This window comes from Chenopodium album, chromosome 1, assembly GCF_948465745.1.
Source record: "Chenopodium album chromosome 1, dcCheAlbu1.1, whole genome shotgun sequence".
Lineage (NCBI taxonomy): Eukaryota > Viridiplantae > Streptophyta > Magnoliopsida > Caryophyllales > Amaranthaceae > Chenopodium > Chenopodium album.
In genome coordinates, this window is record NC_137834.1 from 8,463,533 (window position 1) to 8,483,029 (window position 19,497).

Genomic DNA, 19,497 nt, shown 5'->3' on the forward strand with positions numbered 1-19,497 from the left:
CAACTATAAAAAAAACGGAGGATGTATTGGATTCCCACCTTTGACTGAACTATAAACACTCCCTATTTATATATAGGACATTATGTGAAAAATTATCTTACAAAACACTTTTTTTTTTTTCGAGAAACTATCTAGTCAAAAAAATGTTGTAAGAAACTACCTTATTAAAAGGTTAATGTTGTAAGAAACTACCATTGGTCGGAAAGTCATGGTTGACTTTTATTTTCCGGCGTTGACCATATCACAATACGAATTCATAATACAGTGCATATATTGCATCAATCAATATCCTTATATATAATGTATCAATAGTGTATTGATGCAATACCTGCATTGTTGCGGTTAATCTCAGAAATAATACCCCAAAGTTGAAACTAATACGAAACGAAGGTAATACTCCCTCCGTTTTTTTTTTTAATAAATGCATCACTTTGACAATTGCACTATTCGCATATCATGGTTGACTTAATTTTTTCACCTCTACAAATAAATAGATGTTATTATATAATATATCATTGGATTTGTCATGATGTCTAGTTTCATAATAAAAGTTTATTACAATTTTTACTAATAGACAATTAAAGATATTAATGGTCAAATTAGCGTCTCGGCAAATGTGATGGTCAAACTGATGCATAAAAAAATAAAAAAAAAGGAGTATTAGATAGTTTCTCGCAAAAAAAAAATGTTTTATAAGATAGTATTTCACAAAATGTCATTATATAATATATCTACAGTGTAGCCCATAGAAAAGAAAATACAGTATTACGTTTTTAATTATGGTTTGTAGAGGCGGCTATAAAAGGCTCAAAACAACACTTGCAAATTTGACTTGTCAATACTAGCAGCCTAGCTACTATCAAAAAAAAAAAAAAAAACTAGCAGCCTCGCTATATTACAAATTCATAATACAGTGCAGTGGAGTGAGCTTCTTCCAAGAAAAATATGAGAAGTAATATTAAATATGTCTACGTTCATTGATCGTACATTCTTAATTTCTTAGCCAGAAAGTTTATATAAGAGATCGAATAAACAAGAAGTGCACCATTACAACTTTACAAGCAAACTTTATTTCATTGCATGAATTGACTTTTAAATCCTTTAACCACACAAAAAATGGAAGCAAAAACAGAAAGAAGTCAGTTTCATGCTACAGCAAAGCTATATGCTGCAGCACTCAAGGGAGATGTACCTTCGCTGCTCAACTTGCTCGAAGAAGATCCCCTTATCCTTGATCCATGCATTATCGAAAAATCAGGAAGCTATATGCAGTCGCCGTTACATGTTGCGGCTAATTTAGGGCACGTAAACTTTACTAAGAAGATAATAGAAAAAAACCCGGACCTAGTAGAGGTGGTTGATCAATTAAAAAGATCATCACCCCTACACATTGCCTCTGCAAAGGGGCACTTGCAAATTGTCGAAGTCTTGGTTGCGGCGAATAGGAACATGTGCTTTGTACATGACCGAGATGGAAAGACGCCTGTTCATGTAGCTGCCATAAATGGTCAAATTGAAGTGCTTGGAACTCTTCTAAAGTCCGACCCACAAGCTGCTTGGGAGCGAACTATTGGTGGTGAAACTGTTTTACATTTGTGTGTGAAACACAAACAACCAAAGGCTTTGAGGTTTTTGGTAAACACGTTGCATGATGGTGAGTTGCTGAATTTCAATGATTCCCTTGGCAATACCGTCTTGCATCTAGCTGTTGCTGCCAAACATTCGGAGGTAATATCAAAATGAACCGTTAATTAAATCATCTTCATAAATTATTATGCCACCATACTTAAGTTGCATTTTTTAGCTCCAATATTCAATTTAGTAGTTAAATAAAGATTTGTTTTAAAACTACAAGGCTATAGCTATAACCATTGCTTGCCATGCCATAAGATGTACGTCATTCCTCTATATTTTTTCTATTACTTGCTCCACTCTCTTTTTGATGTTGTATTTTATTACTTGATTCATTTTCATTTTTGGAAAATTTTATATTATGTTACTATTTTCCTCTCCATTATTAGTAAGTCTAAAGCTATAATCATATCATATTTTAATATTTTCCCTCAAGAAAAAAAAATAAATTATATCTTTAACATTCTCTTCCCTTCCCACTTATACTCACATTAAATCTAACTCCCTCCATTTTTAAATACTTGCTCCACTTTTTCATTTTCGGCCGTTTTTAAATACTTGCTTCATTTCCTTATTTGGAAAGTTTTTACAATATTTAATTAATTTCACTCACCTAATGGACCCAACATAAATCATATTTTATTAATTTCACATTCTCTCTATTTCAATTCTTTCCACTACTTTTGTTTTTTACAATTTTTTTATTCTTCCACCAACCCTACTACCTCCATACTTTATTACTTTTCCCAATTTTCCTAAAACTCCACGCATGGAGAAATGAAGCAAGTATTTAAAAATGAAGGGAGTATTTTTCTATTATTCATCCTAAAACCTCTACTCATGCAGAAATAAAGTAAGTAATTAAATATGACGGGAGTGAATAATATTTGGACTTTGGACTAACTACACCTAGAGGATTTAGATAATATTAGAGCTGATAAAAAAAAGCCCGGCCCGACCTGAACCGATTTTGGGCGGGTTTTGGGCAGCATTATCCGGCCTGGCCCGAATTTTTTATTTTTCTGGGTGGGCTTGGGAATGCATTTTAAAGCTATTTTAGTTCAATTTTGCCCGGACCGAAAAGCCCGCACGACCCGTCCATTTTGGGTGGGTTTGGGCATGGAAATTTTGGCCCGAAGCTAGGCCCGACCCGGATCGAGAAATGGGCTGGTTTTAGGCCTCGGCCCGGCCCGAACCCGGCCCGCCCATTGATCAGGTCTAGATAATATGGTCTAAACTTTTTATGAACTACTCCCTCTGTCCTATAATATTTGGGATGTTGGGGCAAACACGATTTTTATTTTTATTTTTATTTTTTTTAAAGAGGGGTGGACACATAGTTTAAGTAAACTACAATGAAAGTGGATCTATTTAAAACATTTATTTATTGTACAAAGATTTTTTTTGTATTTTTATATTACAAATAATAGAACAAGTAGGGTAGGTGAAGAAAGAGTAAATGTGGAAAATTATTATATATTTATTTATTAGTGGACACATTCTATATTTAATAACGTGTCAAGTACGGAGGGAGTAACATATTGGGGCTGAATCAATAACATAATATCAAAACAGACACTAGGAATGACACATGTCATTTCCTGGTGTCGTTTTTTCCCTCTAAAAATTATTTTCTAAAAATAAAAATATTCTAACTTGATTTTTCATTTTATATTTTTTTTATTGATAACTTATTTAAGACAATAATATAATATATATTTAATTAATACTTATATAGAAATAAAAAATTCTTATTACTAATAATAATAATATTTTTTGCTTAAAATGATATTTTTTTTCTATAAAATCTAATCTGGAAATATTTATTCTTTTATTTTATACTATGCAATAATATTTTAACACTAATAATTATTTTTATTAGTCAGGCATGTAATAGTGTAACACTCCACCTTTTCTTTTAGTATGATATGAAGTATAATTTAATTTTTATTTTAGTAATTACAAATTTTTTTATCTTAATTTGAAATTTGATAATTTTCTAGAATTAAATATAGCGTTAAACTAAAATTACCGTGCATGACATGGGATCTAATCTAGTATTGGTCAAAAATAAAGTGTTAATTCATCCATTCTAGATAATACATTCTAAATTTCTAATAAATATTGCAATATATAAGTATTGACTTTTACATTATTCACATTATTCCCTATAACTATTTATTGTGATTTATATGTAATAATTGTAATAATCATTTAAGATCTTGTTGAAATTCAAAAAGACTTGCGTGGACCTAGTCCAAAATAATATTATTGTGGACCCGAACTCTATACACACGCAACTTACATTATATTGAACATAGTGACCCTTATTTTTAACATAGTAACCTTATTTTTAACATAGTAACCTTTATTAAAACTACTACAACATTTAATAATATTGTGAACTTGAAATACGACGCTATTACCCTAATTTTAACATAGTGGCCTTTATTATTGATGTTGATCAGTATATAAAATATTTCATTAAAAAAATAACCACTTATACCTATATATTACCAAAATGATTTTTATTTTAACATAGTGACCTTTTTTAAAATTATAGTGACCCTTTTTTATATTAATAAAACAACGAACCATACTTTCTCTAATGTTAGTGAAATTATCACGAATTATTATTTTATTACAATAGCCAGATAAAAGTGAGCCGCCACAAATACGTTATCTAAATTGATTTTTTCAGAAGGATTTACTACAATATTGGACTCATTTATTGTTACAAAACTTACAATTTTATACTTGTATTCGTTAATATGCAGATGGTAGAATTAATAATAGCACATCCAAAGATTAAAAAGAACGCGATTAACAAAAATGGACTGACAGCCGTGGATATTCATAAGCAAAGTCGAAAGGATGGTATACAAGATGAAAGGATATGGAAACACCTTGATGATGCCAAGGCATTACCTGCAAAGGAAGCACTAAAATCGAAAAAAGACCGTGCTTGGTTCGAGGACCAGCGCACATCTCTAATGGTGGTAGCAACCTTGATCGCAACCATGGCTTTCCAAGTCGGAACTAATCCCCCGGGAGGCGTTTCGCAGGATAATGTACTAGTTTGTAACACCATTGGACTAATGTCATCCCTGAGTGTCATCCTTCTCCTTATAAGCGGCCTTCCGTGCAAGCGATATTTATTATCGATTTTGAGGATAACTCTATGGATTTCTATCACGGCAACAACAGTGACATACATTTACTCGGTATCCAATCTAACTCATGACGGAAACGGAATTTGGGATGCATTAGTGATCTCTCTCCTTGCTTGGATAGGGTTAATGGCAACTATTGTCGTGGGACATTTTGTGCGATTCATATGGAAGCTTATTAGTTGGCGAATGAGGCGATCAATAATAAAAACTTTCAAGATGTGTTATCCATGGTCAAAAATACAACAAATGTATCGCATTCGATCAACGGCGTATGATATATAGTCTCAACAATCAACACAAGGTGCGTTGTGTTCAATAATGGGAAATTCCCTGCTTCTCATAATGAGAAACAAATTTGTTTCTCATAATGACATTTTCGTGAATAAATCAACAACTTTTTCATTATTGTGGACTCCACAATTGAATAAAGTTGAATAAAGTTGTTGGTTTATTTATTAAAATGTCATGTGAGAAACAAAATTTGTTTCTCACCATGAGAAAATGGGGCATCCTCCGTAATAATGTACTACTTTGGTTAAATAGATTTCACTAATAAGCATCATTTTATTTATGTAACATCTTCATTGTTAGCTTGTTTGTCAAAGTTTGTTACTTCACATTATTTTAAGTGTAATGTAAAAGCAAATATTAATTATAATTGGCCCTATCTTTATTCATAATGATGGCGCTCTTATCTACTTCGGAGTACAACGTTGCTTAAGCTCTCGTTCTAGCAAGAATATCTTTCTTATGTAATCGTCTATTTTTGTAGGAGATGGATTTACTTTGTCCATATTATATTAGATTAGTCTTTCTGATAAAATGAACTATGAACTTTATTGGAACATATAATAAAAGCTTTATTCCTTCCATCCACTAATATTATTTGTAGATGTATTTCTTCTTATTATGATATCCATAAACATGTGCACCTTATACGTGGATGTACATAAACAATTTTCAACACAAAAAAACCATCCTGTCACTTAAAATCAAATTTATATTCAATCCATACAATTCACATAGTGTTATTTGACCCCTCAAGTGATTAGCTTTATGAAAAAGGTGGCACGAAAGATCCTTATATGAACATTGGGTTGTGAGGAGGGTCCTTTGACCAAATTCCGGCATTGACAATTTTTTCCGGCCAAAAATAATTACGTGATGTGCACGTGACCACTTAAATGTGGTTTTTTTTTTTTTTCTCCTTTTTCCCTCTTTTCCCTTGATTTCCCTTTCCCCCTTTAAATTAAGCTCGAAAACAACAATTACAATTAGAATTATGGTTGTTAATTGTTATGGTGTTTGATTTCACCAGAACCAGAACCAGAACCAGCCACCTACGAAAACCACCCATTAAAACCCACACCTCGAACATCCACCATCTAAAAAACCTCATTTAAGTGGTCACGTGCACATCACGTGATTATTTTTGGCTGGAAAATCTTGGTCAACGCCGGAATTTGGTCAAAGGACCCTCCTCGCAAACCAATGTTCATATAAGGACCTTTCGTGCCACCTTTTTCATAAAAGGACCTTCCACACAAGGTCGACCTCATAAAAGGACATTCCTCGCAAATTTTCCTTATTCTTATTACCCTAGGCTACTATTTATCTATCTACTATACTTAGTATAAAAATAAATCATTTGTTTGTGCCCAAAGCTCACTAGATGGTTAAAGCTATAAGTTTCGATTTTCTGTATCAATACGCAATAAGTTCCATATATATCTGAAAGTACAGTTGCCTTATATATATGGAGTACGTTTTAGGAAAGTTATTCTACTATTTGGAAATAAAGTTCCTTTTTTTTTTATAAAAAGACTTTAGATTGAAGTAATGCAAGTACGTGGTGTCGTGGTGATAATTATGAAGAGGTGTAAACAAGCTGAGACTGAATAAAAAATATCGAATAATAAAGTTGACTAAAATTCAATTATATTTTTGAGCATATGAAAAATGTGCCGAGCTTGTATAGTTTTTGAAGCTAGTAATAAATGAGATTAAGCATGAGCATAAATATACTCATTCGTATAATTAATTAATTAACTGCATGGACAACTTTTTTATAAACTTTCTAGATCAAATCAGCTCATTTATAAGCTAAGCTTTAAGAGCATGTTCTTTTCAATTTACTTTCATTTCAGCTCTAATCAGTTCAGTTCAATTCAATTTCTAATTTTCTTCTATCATAAAGAATTCAGTTCCATTCAGTCTAATTCAGTTCCAATCAGTTCAGTTCAATTTAACTCAGTTCAATAAATTAGAACATGACCTAAGTGTGTTTAAAAAAAATTTGACTTATTTTGAGATTTTTATGTCTCAAGGAGCAACACAATTAAAATAAATAAAAAAAAAAGATTTATCATTTATTTTCTCCATTAAAAAATGAGCAGTTTACTAACACTTATAAAACCTCATAAGCTCATGATTAGACTCTCTTAAGGACTTGTTTACTTCATCTTATTTTTGTTGAACTGAAATTATTTTTACTGAATTGAAATTTTTTTTGCTGAATTTAAATTAATTTTACTAAACCGAAATTAATTTTATTGAACTGATATTATTTTTACTAAATTGAAAGTATTTTTTTTTACTGAATCTCTTTTATATTTCTTCTTTAAAAGTATTGATTTTTACTGAACTGAATTATTTTTATTAAATTGAAATTAACTTTTACTGAACTGAAATTATTTCAACTGAACTGAAATTAATTTTACTGAGCTGAACTTATTCTAACTGAACTAAAATTATTTTTACTGAATTATTTTTTTAAGGTGAAATGAACAGGTCCTAAGTTAATGAATTGCACGAACATATATAAATTTGGGTTTTGGAATGATGTCAATTTTGTTAGTTTGTAGAATTGAGCTTAAACCATTTATGGTGATGGAGGTGGGTGCAAAAATGCAATCTGGCAATCAAAAGTTCTATTAGAGTTACAAAATTGTAAATTTGCAAAAAAAAAAAAATTGTACTATAAGATAAGCTAGAGTACGTGTATATAATAAATGAATAATAGATTTCAACAATTAGCTTAATATTTTTGATGAATTGGTCCTCTAAAATGGTAAATAGAGCCAACAAGAAAAAAAAGTCACAATATGAATCTCATTTCATTGAGGATTTTATTTTGTGTTGGTATATGAGTAGGCTAAAGTTTTTATTAACTATTCATTTTTTTTATTTTATAGTTGATGTTTATTAGAAAATCTGATGCAATATATACACTGTCCAATTATTATTGCATATTCCGTGTATCACAACATTTCTTGTAGGTTTTTATTTTTTATTTTTATTTATTTATTTATTGTTGACCTTAAGTTTTGATGATGACTAAAGAAACCTAAGCAAACCTATAGGTGTTTTAACCTTTGTCTATTAGCTTTGATTTATTTACAGGTTTGTGTATGCAACGAAGTTCTAGAGTCATAATGGAGCATGAAACAAGGTCTAAGGTTGAGCTATGGATGAACATAGAAGACAATCAGAAGCCAAGTTCCTTTAGTGAGGAACTGAAGCTTTAGAGTCGAAGCTTCACAGTGTGTCAAGGAAACTAATGTATCTTTATCTTTATTTTAGGCTTCTTGTATCTATGTTAAGTACATTGTTAATTGATAGGGTTTAAGTGGATTTAATTTTATTTGATAAAGATTTTATTTTTCCATATTTTAACTTGTTTTAATTTTATTTCGAAAAATATCCTTTAAGTTAAAATATCTTGTTAGTTAAAAAGATTTGCTGTTTTAATTCTACCCTATTATTTTGGAAAATATTCTTTATAAACGACTGTTTTTCCTAGTCAAGGAAGTTGAGAGAATTAAGGAAGCAGTAAACCACTTCCTTGGAGAGTGCTTCATCTTGTTGCCCAAGCATCCACGAACTACACTTCCTAATTTCATGGAAGTAGTGGCTTAGTGGGAATTAAGGCAAACGGGAATATTTCAACTTCCTGGCTCTAATATAAATAGGATTGGTTTTCTGTTTTAAAAGATACACTTGAGCATTACAGTCTTTTAGCTTTTGAAAAAGAGTCATAATCCACTTAAGTCCTTGAGTGTCTTTGTACTTAGCAATTTAGAGTTTAATCTTTGAGTTGTATTGGGTTAGAGTTTGGGGAAACTCTAAGAGTGTTTTATTGCTTTGAGTGAAGCAAGGAGAAATAGAGAGAGTTTGAGAGTTCGACTGATTGAGGGATCAGTTGAAGGGAGCTTAAGTTCATAGAGGAACTTGAGTTTAGAGTCTTAATTTGTAATAGGTTGTTTGCCCTATTATTATTGAGAATTGAGTTTAAAATACCTTGTGGTCATGGTTGTTCTTCTTGATTAGGGCCAAGAAGTTTTCCACGTAAAATCTCTCTTTGCACTTTTAGTTTTTATTTGAGTTCCTTTATAAATTCCGCAAAAATTACCCTAGTTCCTCTACAATACAATTCACCCCCCTCTTGTATTGTTCATTCGAGTCAACAATTGGTATCAGAGCCTGTTCCTTGAAGAAATCAGGAAACCCTGACGAGATAAGTTCCTGGAAGCAACATGAACAATCACGAGAAACTGGAAGAAGGTTACTCTACGCAGCGTCCTCCTATGTTCAATGGGAAATAATTCTACACCTATTAGAAGAACAGGATGGAAATTTTTATCAAAGCTGACAACTACCAAGTTTGGAGAGTTATTTAAGTTGGTGATTTCGAAATCACCAAAACAGTTGGTGAAAATGAGGTAGTACCTAAACCCATGTCCGAGTTTGATAAGGAAGATTTTGAAAAAATGGAAATTAATGCACTTGCTGTTAAATTACTTCACTGTGGTCTTGGTCCCCATGAACATAATCGTGTTATGGGCTGTAAAAATGCTAAAGAAATTTGGGATTTACTACAAGTAACACATGAAGGAACTAATGAAGTGAAACGCTCTAAAATTGATCTGCTTATGTCTAAATATAAACGTTTTGAAATGCAATCTAAAGAAACTATCCAAGAAATGTTAACAAGGTTCACTAATATAATTAATGAGCTTGTTTCTCTTGGAAAGCAAATACCTATTGATGAGCAGGTCAGGAAAGTTCTAAGGAGCCTCCCTCAAGATGAAAGATGGAGAGCCAAAGTAACTGCCTTACAAGAAACTAAGGACTTCACGAAATTCCACATTGAGCAACTTGCTGGTTCCCTCATGACCCATGAATTGCACTTGGGAACAAAGGAAAAGGCTTAGCTCTCAAAGCTGGTGATCAAGAAGAATTCGAGGTAGATGAAGAAGAAGCGGCCATGTTGGTGAGAAGGTTCAAAAGAATGTTTAATCGAAACAATAGAATAAGGAACTTCACCAAAAAGTCATCTAACTCAAAAGCTGATTCCGGATGTCACAAATGTGGATCCCTAGATCACTTTATTCGTGAATGCCCCTTGTGGGAAACTGAGAAAGGTAAAGGGAAGGACAAGGAATAGAACAAGAGCAACAAGACTCCTTACAACAAAACAGACATTAGGAAGGCTATGATTGCTGCTTGGGGAGATTCTGAGAGTGATGATGAGGAGGAACAACCTGAAGAAGAAACAGCCAATTTATGTCTAATGGCCAAACATGATGAAAAGGCCTACAATGATGAACTGGCTAAAGAGGTACGTGCTGATCCTAATCATCTTAGAACCCTTCCTAAAGAAGTACTTATTGATTACATTGTGGAAATAGAATATGATTGGATAATTGATATTAAAAGGCTTAATGAATGTGAAAAAGCTCTTTAAGTCTGCAAGGAACACAGTGCCTGGATTGAGAACCAGCGTACTGATGTTCAAGGAAGATTCTTTTATCTTTTTGATAAGAATCTTCTTCTAAAAGAAATGAATGAAAAACTCAAGTATGAAAATATTATGGTTAATGTAGAACTGACTCAATACAAGATTGTCAGTACTGACTTTAAATCGTCAAGTTCCTCTTCTGAATCACTGCCTAAGTTTAATGAAGATTTTGAAAAATTAAAACACAATCTTGATGAGTTAAGAATTGAAAAGGCAAATTTAGAAAAGGAACTTGCAATCAGAAAAGAAAGAAGCACTGGTCTGCTTGGTGTACCTAAATGGATTGAGAATGCTCAAACCAAAAGAACTGAAGGACTAGGATACATTCGATCTAAGCATAAAGGTAAAAAGAAATATGTTGATTTACCTAGCCATAAAATTTGTTCCTTTTGTGGGAAGACAAGTCACTTAGTAAACACTTGTTATAAGAAGGAACAATCTGTTAGTAAGAATGTTAAGCAAGTTTGGGTTAGAAAATCTGATATTGCTTCAACGTCCAAGGAACCCAAGGAAACCCGGGTTCCTGAAACTAATCAATGAGTTCTTTTGCAGGTCATAGTGAGGGGGAACAACACGTGGTACCTCGACAGTGGTTGTTCAAAGCATATGACAGGAGACAAATCAAAATTCCTCTCACTTGAGACCTATTCTGGAGGAACTGTGACCTTTGGAGACAACAAGAAAGGAGAAGTCATTAGAAAAGGAAAAGTTGGAAGGTCAAGTTCCCATTCAATTGAAAATGTACTTTTGGTCTAGGGTTTGATGCACAATTTGCTGAGCATATCACAATTTTGTGACAAAGGAAACTCTGTAAGTTTTACTTCTGATTTATGCAACATCATTAATGACAAAACAAAAAGGGTTGTTCTTGAAGGAACTAGGAAGTGGAACACTTATACAGTGGATCTCAATTCTGTTCCAAGGAACAACCTTACATGCCTGAGTGCCATTAATGATGATCCTTTATTATGGCATAAACGTTTTGGACATGCTAACTTCTCACTCATGGATAAACTTAGAGCAAGGAACTTGGTTATAGGGCTTCCCTCAATCAAGTTCCTCATACAACATATCTGTGATGCATGTGTGAGAGGCAAGCAAGTCAGGTCATCTTTTAAAAGTAAAAACTTGGTGAGCACCACAAAGCCATTGGAACTCATACACGTGGATTTGTGTGGTCCCATGTAGGGGTGTACAAAAACTGGCCCGGACTTGAAAACCGACCTAAACCGGACCTGTTGGGACCGGACCTGATCCGGACCTGTAGATTCAGGTCCGGTCCCGGTCCTTGAAATTCAAGGATTCCGGGTTTCAGGTCCGGTCCGGGGTAAACTCGGAAATTTCAGGTCCGGACCTGAAACCGGTAAAACTACTTTTTTTTATTTAATAAGTCTAAATAGGTCCATAAACAGGTCCAAACAGGTCCATAACAGGTCCAATCAGGTCTAAATAGGTCCAAACAGGTCTAAACAGGTCCAAACAGGTCAACACTTTCATATTATTTAAAAAAAATCAAAAAAAAAAAAAATAATCAGGTCTATTTAGGTCCAAACCCGGACCGGACCTAATTTTTCAGGTCTGGACCGGAACCGGACCTGTTGATTCAGGTCCGGTCTCCGGTCCTTAAAAATCAAGGATTCAGGTCCCGGTCCATTCAGGTCCAGGTCAGGTCCGGTCCGGTTTTGCACCGGTGTACAGCCCTAGTCCCATGCGTGTTCAAAGTAGAAGTGGAAAGAAATATGTTCTAATTATTATTGATGATTTTTCTAGATTTACCTAGGTGATTTTTTTGTCTAGCAAGGATGAAACATTTGATGAATTTGTGTCATTCGCCAAGAAAGTGCAGAAGACTAGTGGAAATCAAATTATCCACATTCCGCCAGATCATGGAACTGAGTTCGAAAATTCAAGATTTGATGAGTTTTGCAGAGAAAATGGCATGGATCATAACTTCTCAGCCCCAAGAACTCCTCAACAGAATGGAGTTGTGGAGAGGAAGAACAGGACCCTAGAAGACATGGCAAGAACAATGCTTATAGCTAGTGGACTTCCAAGGAACTTTTGGGCTGAAGCTATCAACACTGCTTGCTATATTATAAATCGAGTTATGATGAGACCAATCATCAATAAAACTCCATATGAATTGTTTAAAGGCAGAAAACCAAATATTTCTCACTTTAGAGCTTTTGGATGCAGGTGCTTTGTCCATAATAATGGAAAAAGGAACATAGGAAAATTTGATGAAAGAAGTGATGAAGCTGTGTTCCTTGGCTATGCATCAAATAGCAAGGCTTACAGAGTTTACAATAAAAATACTATGTTTGTCGAAGAAAGCATTCATGTGATATTTGATGAATCTAATATGTTTATGAATGTGCAGGAACAAGACACTAATGATTATGAAATTGGAATGGTCAGAGACAGGGAGGATGATGAAGAGGAAACTAGTCACCCTAAGGAAAAGCAAGCTAAACCCGAACAAGGTCATCAGGAAAATGCTAAAGTTCCTCCACCTGAAGTTCAGGAGGAACAAGATCATGAAGAAACATGCAACATAGAGGAACCTGAGGAAGCAGAAGAAGAAGTTCCTCAAATAGGAGTTCCTGCCAGAGAGTTTCATCCAAAGCTCTTCAAATATCAAGGTTCTCACCCTACTGACCTCATCATAAGTGACATTGGCAGAGGAACTCAAACCAGATCACAAATGAGGAACTTCTGTGCCTTTCAAGCCTTTCTATCCATAATTGAGCCAAGAAATCATGAAGAAGCCCTCAAAGATGCTGACTGGATTATTGCTATGCAAGACGAACTTAATGAGTTTGAAAGGAACAAGGTCTGGCATCTAGAAGAGAAACCCAAAAATAAAAAGGTAATAGGGCTCAAATGGGTTTTCAGAAACAAGCTGGATGAGTATGGAACTATAGTAAGGAACAAGGCAAGACTCGTTGTGAAGGGTTATAACCAACAAGAAGGTATTGATTTTGGAGAAACTTTTGCTCCTGTTGCCAGGTTAGAAGCTATTAGAATATTAATTGCTTTTGCTTCATTTATGGGATTTAAATTATATCAAATGGATGTTAAGTGTGCCTTATTAAATGGTTTTATTGAAGAAGAGGTGTTTGTGGAACAACCACCTGGTTTTGAAAATCCCCAATTTCCTAATCATGTCTTTAAGCTTGATAAAGCTCTTTATGGGCTGAAGCAAGCACCAAGAGCCTGGTATGAAAGGCTCTCCAAGTTCCTTCTTCAAAATGATTTTGAAAGAGGTAAAATTGATAAAACTTTGTTTTTGAAATATGAAGGAACTGACCTATTAGTTGTTCAAATATATGTTGATGATATTATCTTTGGTGCAACTAATGAAATCTTGTGCAAGTATTTTGCTGATTTAATGAGTGGTGAATTTGAAATGAGTATGATGGGAGAACTCAACTTCTTCCTTGGTCTTCAAATCAAACGAACTGAAGAAGGAATTGCTATTCACCAACAAAAATATGTCAAGGAACTTCTGAAAAAGTTTAACCTTGATCAAGCAAAAACTAATCATACACCAATGGGAACTGGCACAAGATTAGATGAAGATCTACAAGGAACTAGTGTAGATCAAACAAAATATAGAGGTATGATCGGATCCCTTCTTTATTTAACTGCTAGTAGACCTGACATTGCATTTAGTGTTGGCTTAGCTTATGTGCTAGGTTTCAATCGAATCCTAAAGAATCTCATCTTACGGCAGTTAAAAGGATTCTAAGATACCTCAAAGGAACTGACAACCTCTGTCTCTTCTATCCTAGAAGTGATACTTTTGATTTAAAAGGTTTTGCAGATGCTGATTATGCAGGAGATTTGGTGAACAGGAAAAGCACGTCTGGAATGGTCCAGTTCCTCGGACCTTGTTTAGTCTCTTGGGGCTCCAAGAAACAAAATACAGTGGCCCTATCAACTGCTGAAGCTGAGTATGTGGCTGCTGCAGCTTGTTGTTCCCAAGTTCTTTAGATTAAACACAATTAAGAGATTATGGTATGAAATATAATTGTATTCCTATTTTTTGTGACAATACAAGTGTCATATGCATTTCAAAAGATCTAGTTCATCATTCTCGTGTGAAGCATATTCACATAAGGCATCATTTTCTTAAGGATAATATGGAAAAAGGCTTAATTAAGTTAGATTTTTGTGATAATGAAAACCAAATTGCTGACATTCTTACTAAGCCTTTGAGCAGGGATAAATTTGAAAAGATGCGCATGGAACTTGGCATGATACAATTGAGTTAAGAAGACCTCAAGTTCCCTCCAAAGGTATAAGTCAACTATGTATGCAATGTATATCTTACACAATCTGAATATGTGAAAACATAGTCCTAAGCATTAGAATGTATGGCATTGCATATGGGATTGTGGCTGTATGTGAAGAAATCAAATTGCAGTAGGCATGTCTATGTTATAACAAACTTTGTTGATTTGTTCCTAGTTCCTCCGAAATAATCTATAAGATTTTGCTCTATCTTTTTGTGAATTAATTAACTAGTCAGTTGATTAATTTTATCTACTTAAAATCTTATCTTTTATTTTGAATTATCCTTCATTGCTTATCTTTTAAATTTCAAATTCATTCCTCAAAATTGTTGATTAAATACCCGTGACTTTTTGCATTCAATTCAAAGTTTCTGATAAAAAATTATCTTCAATTAACCTAAACTCTTCATGTCAAATCACATTAAAATCTGACCAAGTGAAAAGTATTGTGCCATCCTTCATTAATCGACACATACCCCATTCAATTAACCTTCTACACCATTCCACCGACCTAATTCACCCCTCTAAATTCCACCACTATATAATGAAACCAAACCCTAACCACTGTTCCTCACCACCTCACTCCGTAAAATACACATTCATATTTAGTGACACCTCTCCAATTCCCATGGAAATCTCTCCCAAAATTCAAAACTCTCCTCAAAAGGAATCACCCATGGAAATAGAAACTGAAACTTCAGTCAAAACCGTTGTTGAAAAACCCCAAAACAAACCCATGGCTCGCAGTGATTCGAAAAAGAGAAAGATCGAGGTTGAAGAAGAATTGGACTATGAGGAACTGGGTGAACCAATTCAGGGGGAAAAGTCGAAGTCAGCTGCTGTCAAAAGGCTTGAAGCCAGCTCTGAACGATTCATTCCTGGGTTTTGCATAAACCTAAAGTGGTGCAAATCGAGTAAGTACTCTAAACTTCTTGATATTCTTGAAGCGCAAAATTGGATTAAGCTGTTTATTGAATGTTATGACAATGTGATTGCGCATGCACCTTTAAAGGAATTTTGTGCGAATTTTAGGAATGTGAATGGTGTGTGTGTTAGCAAAATTAAAAACAAGAAAATTAGTTTTGATGCTGATGATTTAGCTGCTGTGTTTGGAACTCCAAATGAGGGGTTTGATGAGTATTTTAAGGGAGAAACTGAATTAAGTGTTGATGGTGTTCCTATTGAAAAAATTGTTGAATCAATTGGGGGTAAAGCTTCCAAAGTTCGAACCAACCATAATCTGTTTTCACCTATTCAAAAGTTGTTGTTTATTTTTGTTCACCTAGATATCATTCCAAGAACCCAGCATAGACATGAGGCTAATCACCTTGATGTTGTGCTTATGTATTGCCTTGAAAATAAAATTCAGATAAACTTTCCATCTTTGATGATCCAACACCTTACCCACTGTCTTGCCAATCATTTAAAGGTTGGGTATGCAAATTTGATAATTACTCTTCTTGAAAGCTGTGGGATTTCCATGACAAACTATGAATCCCTTAAGCTTAAAACTAACCATTATGTCCAACCCAAAACCCTTGAAGCCCGAAACCTAACCGTTGTTGAGGGAACTACTCAATTTCTTTCCAAATCCCTTTCTAAGCCTAAACAGGATGAGAGTAGTTTGAAGAAAAAGGAAGATGAAGAGTTGGATAAGTGGTTGGAGGAAAAGGACAGTGAGAAAGAAGGTGAATAGAAAAAGAAGGAGGTGATTGTGATGTCAAACCAAAAGGGTACTCAAAGCTCTGGGAAGAGAAAGAGTACTAGGTTGGCAATAAGGCCAAGTGGGAAGGATAAGGCTGAGTCTGCTGCAGTTGTTGATCTAAGTGAAGAAAGAAACAGTGCACCAGGGGATCAAGGGATCCTTGAAGAGAAAACTGGTTCTCAGGGGGAACAGGGCATACTTCAAGCTTCTATTGAAAAAACATTTCCTACAGGTTCTGGTTTTATTGCCTTCAGCATAGTGAGTTCCACCTTGGAACTTAAAGCTCTCAAGGAGACAGTGCAAAAGCTAGTTGATGCTCAACCAGGTTTGATTCAAAGGATTGAAGCTCTTGAGAAAATAGTGTCAGACTTGGTGAAAGCTTCCACAGAGCTCACCTCAGCAATGCACCAGAGCACATCAACTCTCTCTAAAGGGCAGGATGATCTGTTGAAGAAATTAGAGGACTTGGTTATTGAAGAAGTGCTAGAGCATGATGCTGAAGAAGAGACCCAGTCCTCTGCCCCTAAATCTTGATGTTTTTCCTTCTATCTTAGCTCTTAAACCTTTATCCTCTTGAACTTGGTCTGGATTGAACTTGTTTTATTTGGTTTCTTTTGGTCTGTAAACTTTTAAAACAGGGTATTTTCTTTTGTTTTTGATGTTCTGGAGGAACATCAGTTTGTTCATATGGATGTTGCTTGTTTTGCTTTTTGACTATTTGCATACTGTTTCTGCCTATATGTGCTTCGCTCTATGCTTTGGACACAAACCATTAAAATGGTGCTGTGTTTATATATATATATATATATATATATATATATATATATATATATATATATATATGTGTGTGTGTGTGTGTGTGTGTGTGTGTGTGTGTGCATTAATTTTGATGAACGCCAAAAGGGGGAAAAGAAAGGCAAACTCAATTGTTGACAAGCTTCTCCATCCATCTAAAATAGAGGTATAATTTTTATTCAGTTCCTTGTTTTAATTTAACCAGTTCATTTGAGCTTTAAGTTTTTGTTTTCTTTCTGATTGGCTCTTAGTTTTTAATGAGTTTTCTTAGGTTTGTCATTCATCAAAAGGGGGAATATTGTTGACTTTAAGTTTTGATGATGACTAAAGAAACCTAAGCAAACCTATAGGTGTTTAAACCTTTGTCTATTATAAGCTTTGATTTATTGACAGGTTTGTGTATGTAACGAAGTTCTAGAGTCAGAATGGAGCATGGAACAAGGTCTAAGGATGAGCTATGAATGAACATAGAAGACAATCAGAAGCCAAGTTCCTTTAGTGAGGAACTGAAGCTTTAGAGTCGAAGCTTCACAGCGTGTCAAGGAGTCTAATGTATCTTTATCTTTATTTTAGGCTTCTTGTATCTATGTTAAGTACATTGTTAATTGATAGGGTTTTAAGTGGATTTAATTTTATTTGATAAAGATTTTATTTTACCATATTTTAACTTGTTTTAATTTTATTTCGAAAAATATCCTTTAAGTTAAAATATCTTGTTAGTTAAAAAGATTTTCTGTTTTAATTCTATCCTATTATTTTGGAAATTCTAATTTGGAAAATATTCTTTATAAACGACTGTTTTACCTAGTTAAGGAAGTTGAGAGAATTAAGGAAGCAGTAAACCACTTCCTTAGAGAGTGCTTCATCTTGTTGCCCAAGCATCCACGAACTACACTTCCTAATTTCATGGAATTAGTGGCTTAGTGGGAATTAAGGCAAACGGAAATATTTCAACTTCCTGGCTCTAATATAAATAGGATTGGTTTTCTGTTTTAAAAGATACACTTGAGCATTACAGTCTTTTAGCTTTTGAAAAAGAGTCATAATCCATTTAAGTCCTTGAGTGTCTTTGTACTTAGCAATTTAGAGTTTAATCTTTGATTTGTATAGGGTTAGAGTTTGTGGAAACTCTAAGAGTGTTTTATTGCTTTGAGTGAAGCAAGGAGAAAGAGAGAGAGTTTGAGAGTTCGACTGATTGAGGGATTAGTTGAAGGGAGCTTAAGTTCATAGAGGAACTTGAGTTTAGAGTCTTAATTTGTAATAGGTTGTTTGCCCTATTATTATTGAGAATTGAGTTTAAAATACCTTGTGGTCGTGGTTGTTCTTTTTGATTAGGGCCAAGAAGTTTTCCACGTAAAATCTCTCTTTGCACTTTTAGTTTTTATTTGATTTCCTTTATAAATTCCGCAAAAAAATTACCCTAGCCCAATCTATGTGTCGTGCCATGTCCAGCTAGTCAAAATAAAAAAATTACCCTAGTTCCTTTATCAATCTTTTAGTTTTTATTTTTTTGGTTGATTAGTTAAATATAAGCGAGTCAAAATGCATGTCGGCCCGTTATGGTCGTGCCAAATTTTGAAAATAAAGCCCTTGCATATCCCATGACTCATCGATTTGTCTCTCTTGTCATGTCAAACTTATGACGGGCTTCTGCCAAGGCAAATCGAGCCATTTTCATGTCATGTCTAACCAGTTCTGCCACAAAGGCTATATATATTATGACAAGGATTTTTTTTTATTTTTTTATTTTTTTTTTGAAGCCATGATAATGATGTTTCTAGATCATTCTTAATGTATGTTTTTAAATCACAATTTTATTTGTTAACTGATAATCAAAGGTAATAATAATAATTATTATTATTATTGTTGTAGTATTTTTTCTTTCTCTTTTCATGTTACAAAAATTAATCAAAATTACGCACTTCTTATGGATCTAAAATTATTAATACTGACAAATACAAGAAGGTTCAATATGTCAGTATATAAAGACATAATGTTTTTATTCTTAAGATTTTAATAGACACAAAATATGATGAATTAATGCAAAGAGTTTTAATAATCAAAGTTATGTCTTGACAATTAAATGTATATTGC

The 19,497-nt window shown here is 33.8% G+C and overlaps 1 protein-coding gene across 1 annotated transcript; it reads left to right on the forward strand.

Moving 5' to 3' along the window:
- The first annotated feature begins 1,085 nt into the window (after positions 1 to 1,085).
- Positions 1,086 to 10,018, forward strand: LOC145627773 (uncharacterized). Its single transcript, XM_081680124.1, has 3 exons — positions 1,086 to 1,728; positions 4,410 to 4,703; positions 9,860 to 10,018. Exons 1-3 carry the CDS (start codon positions 1,117 to 1,119, stop codon positions 10,016 to 10,018), a joined length of 1,065 nt encoding a protein of 354 aa, XP_081536250.1. The 5' UTR covers positions 1,086 to 1,116.
- Positions 10,019 to 19,497: the final 9,479 nt, after the last annotated feature.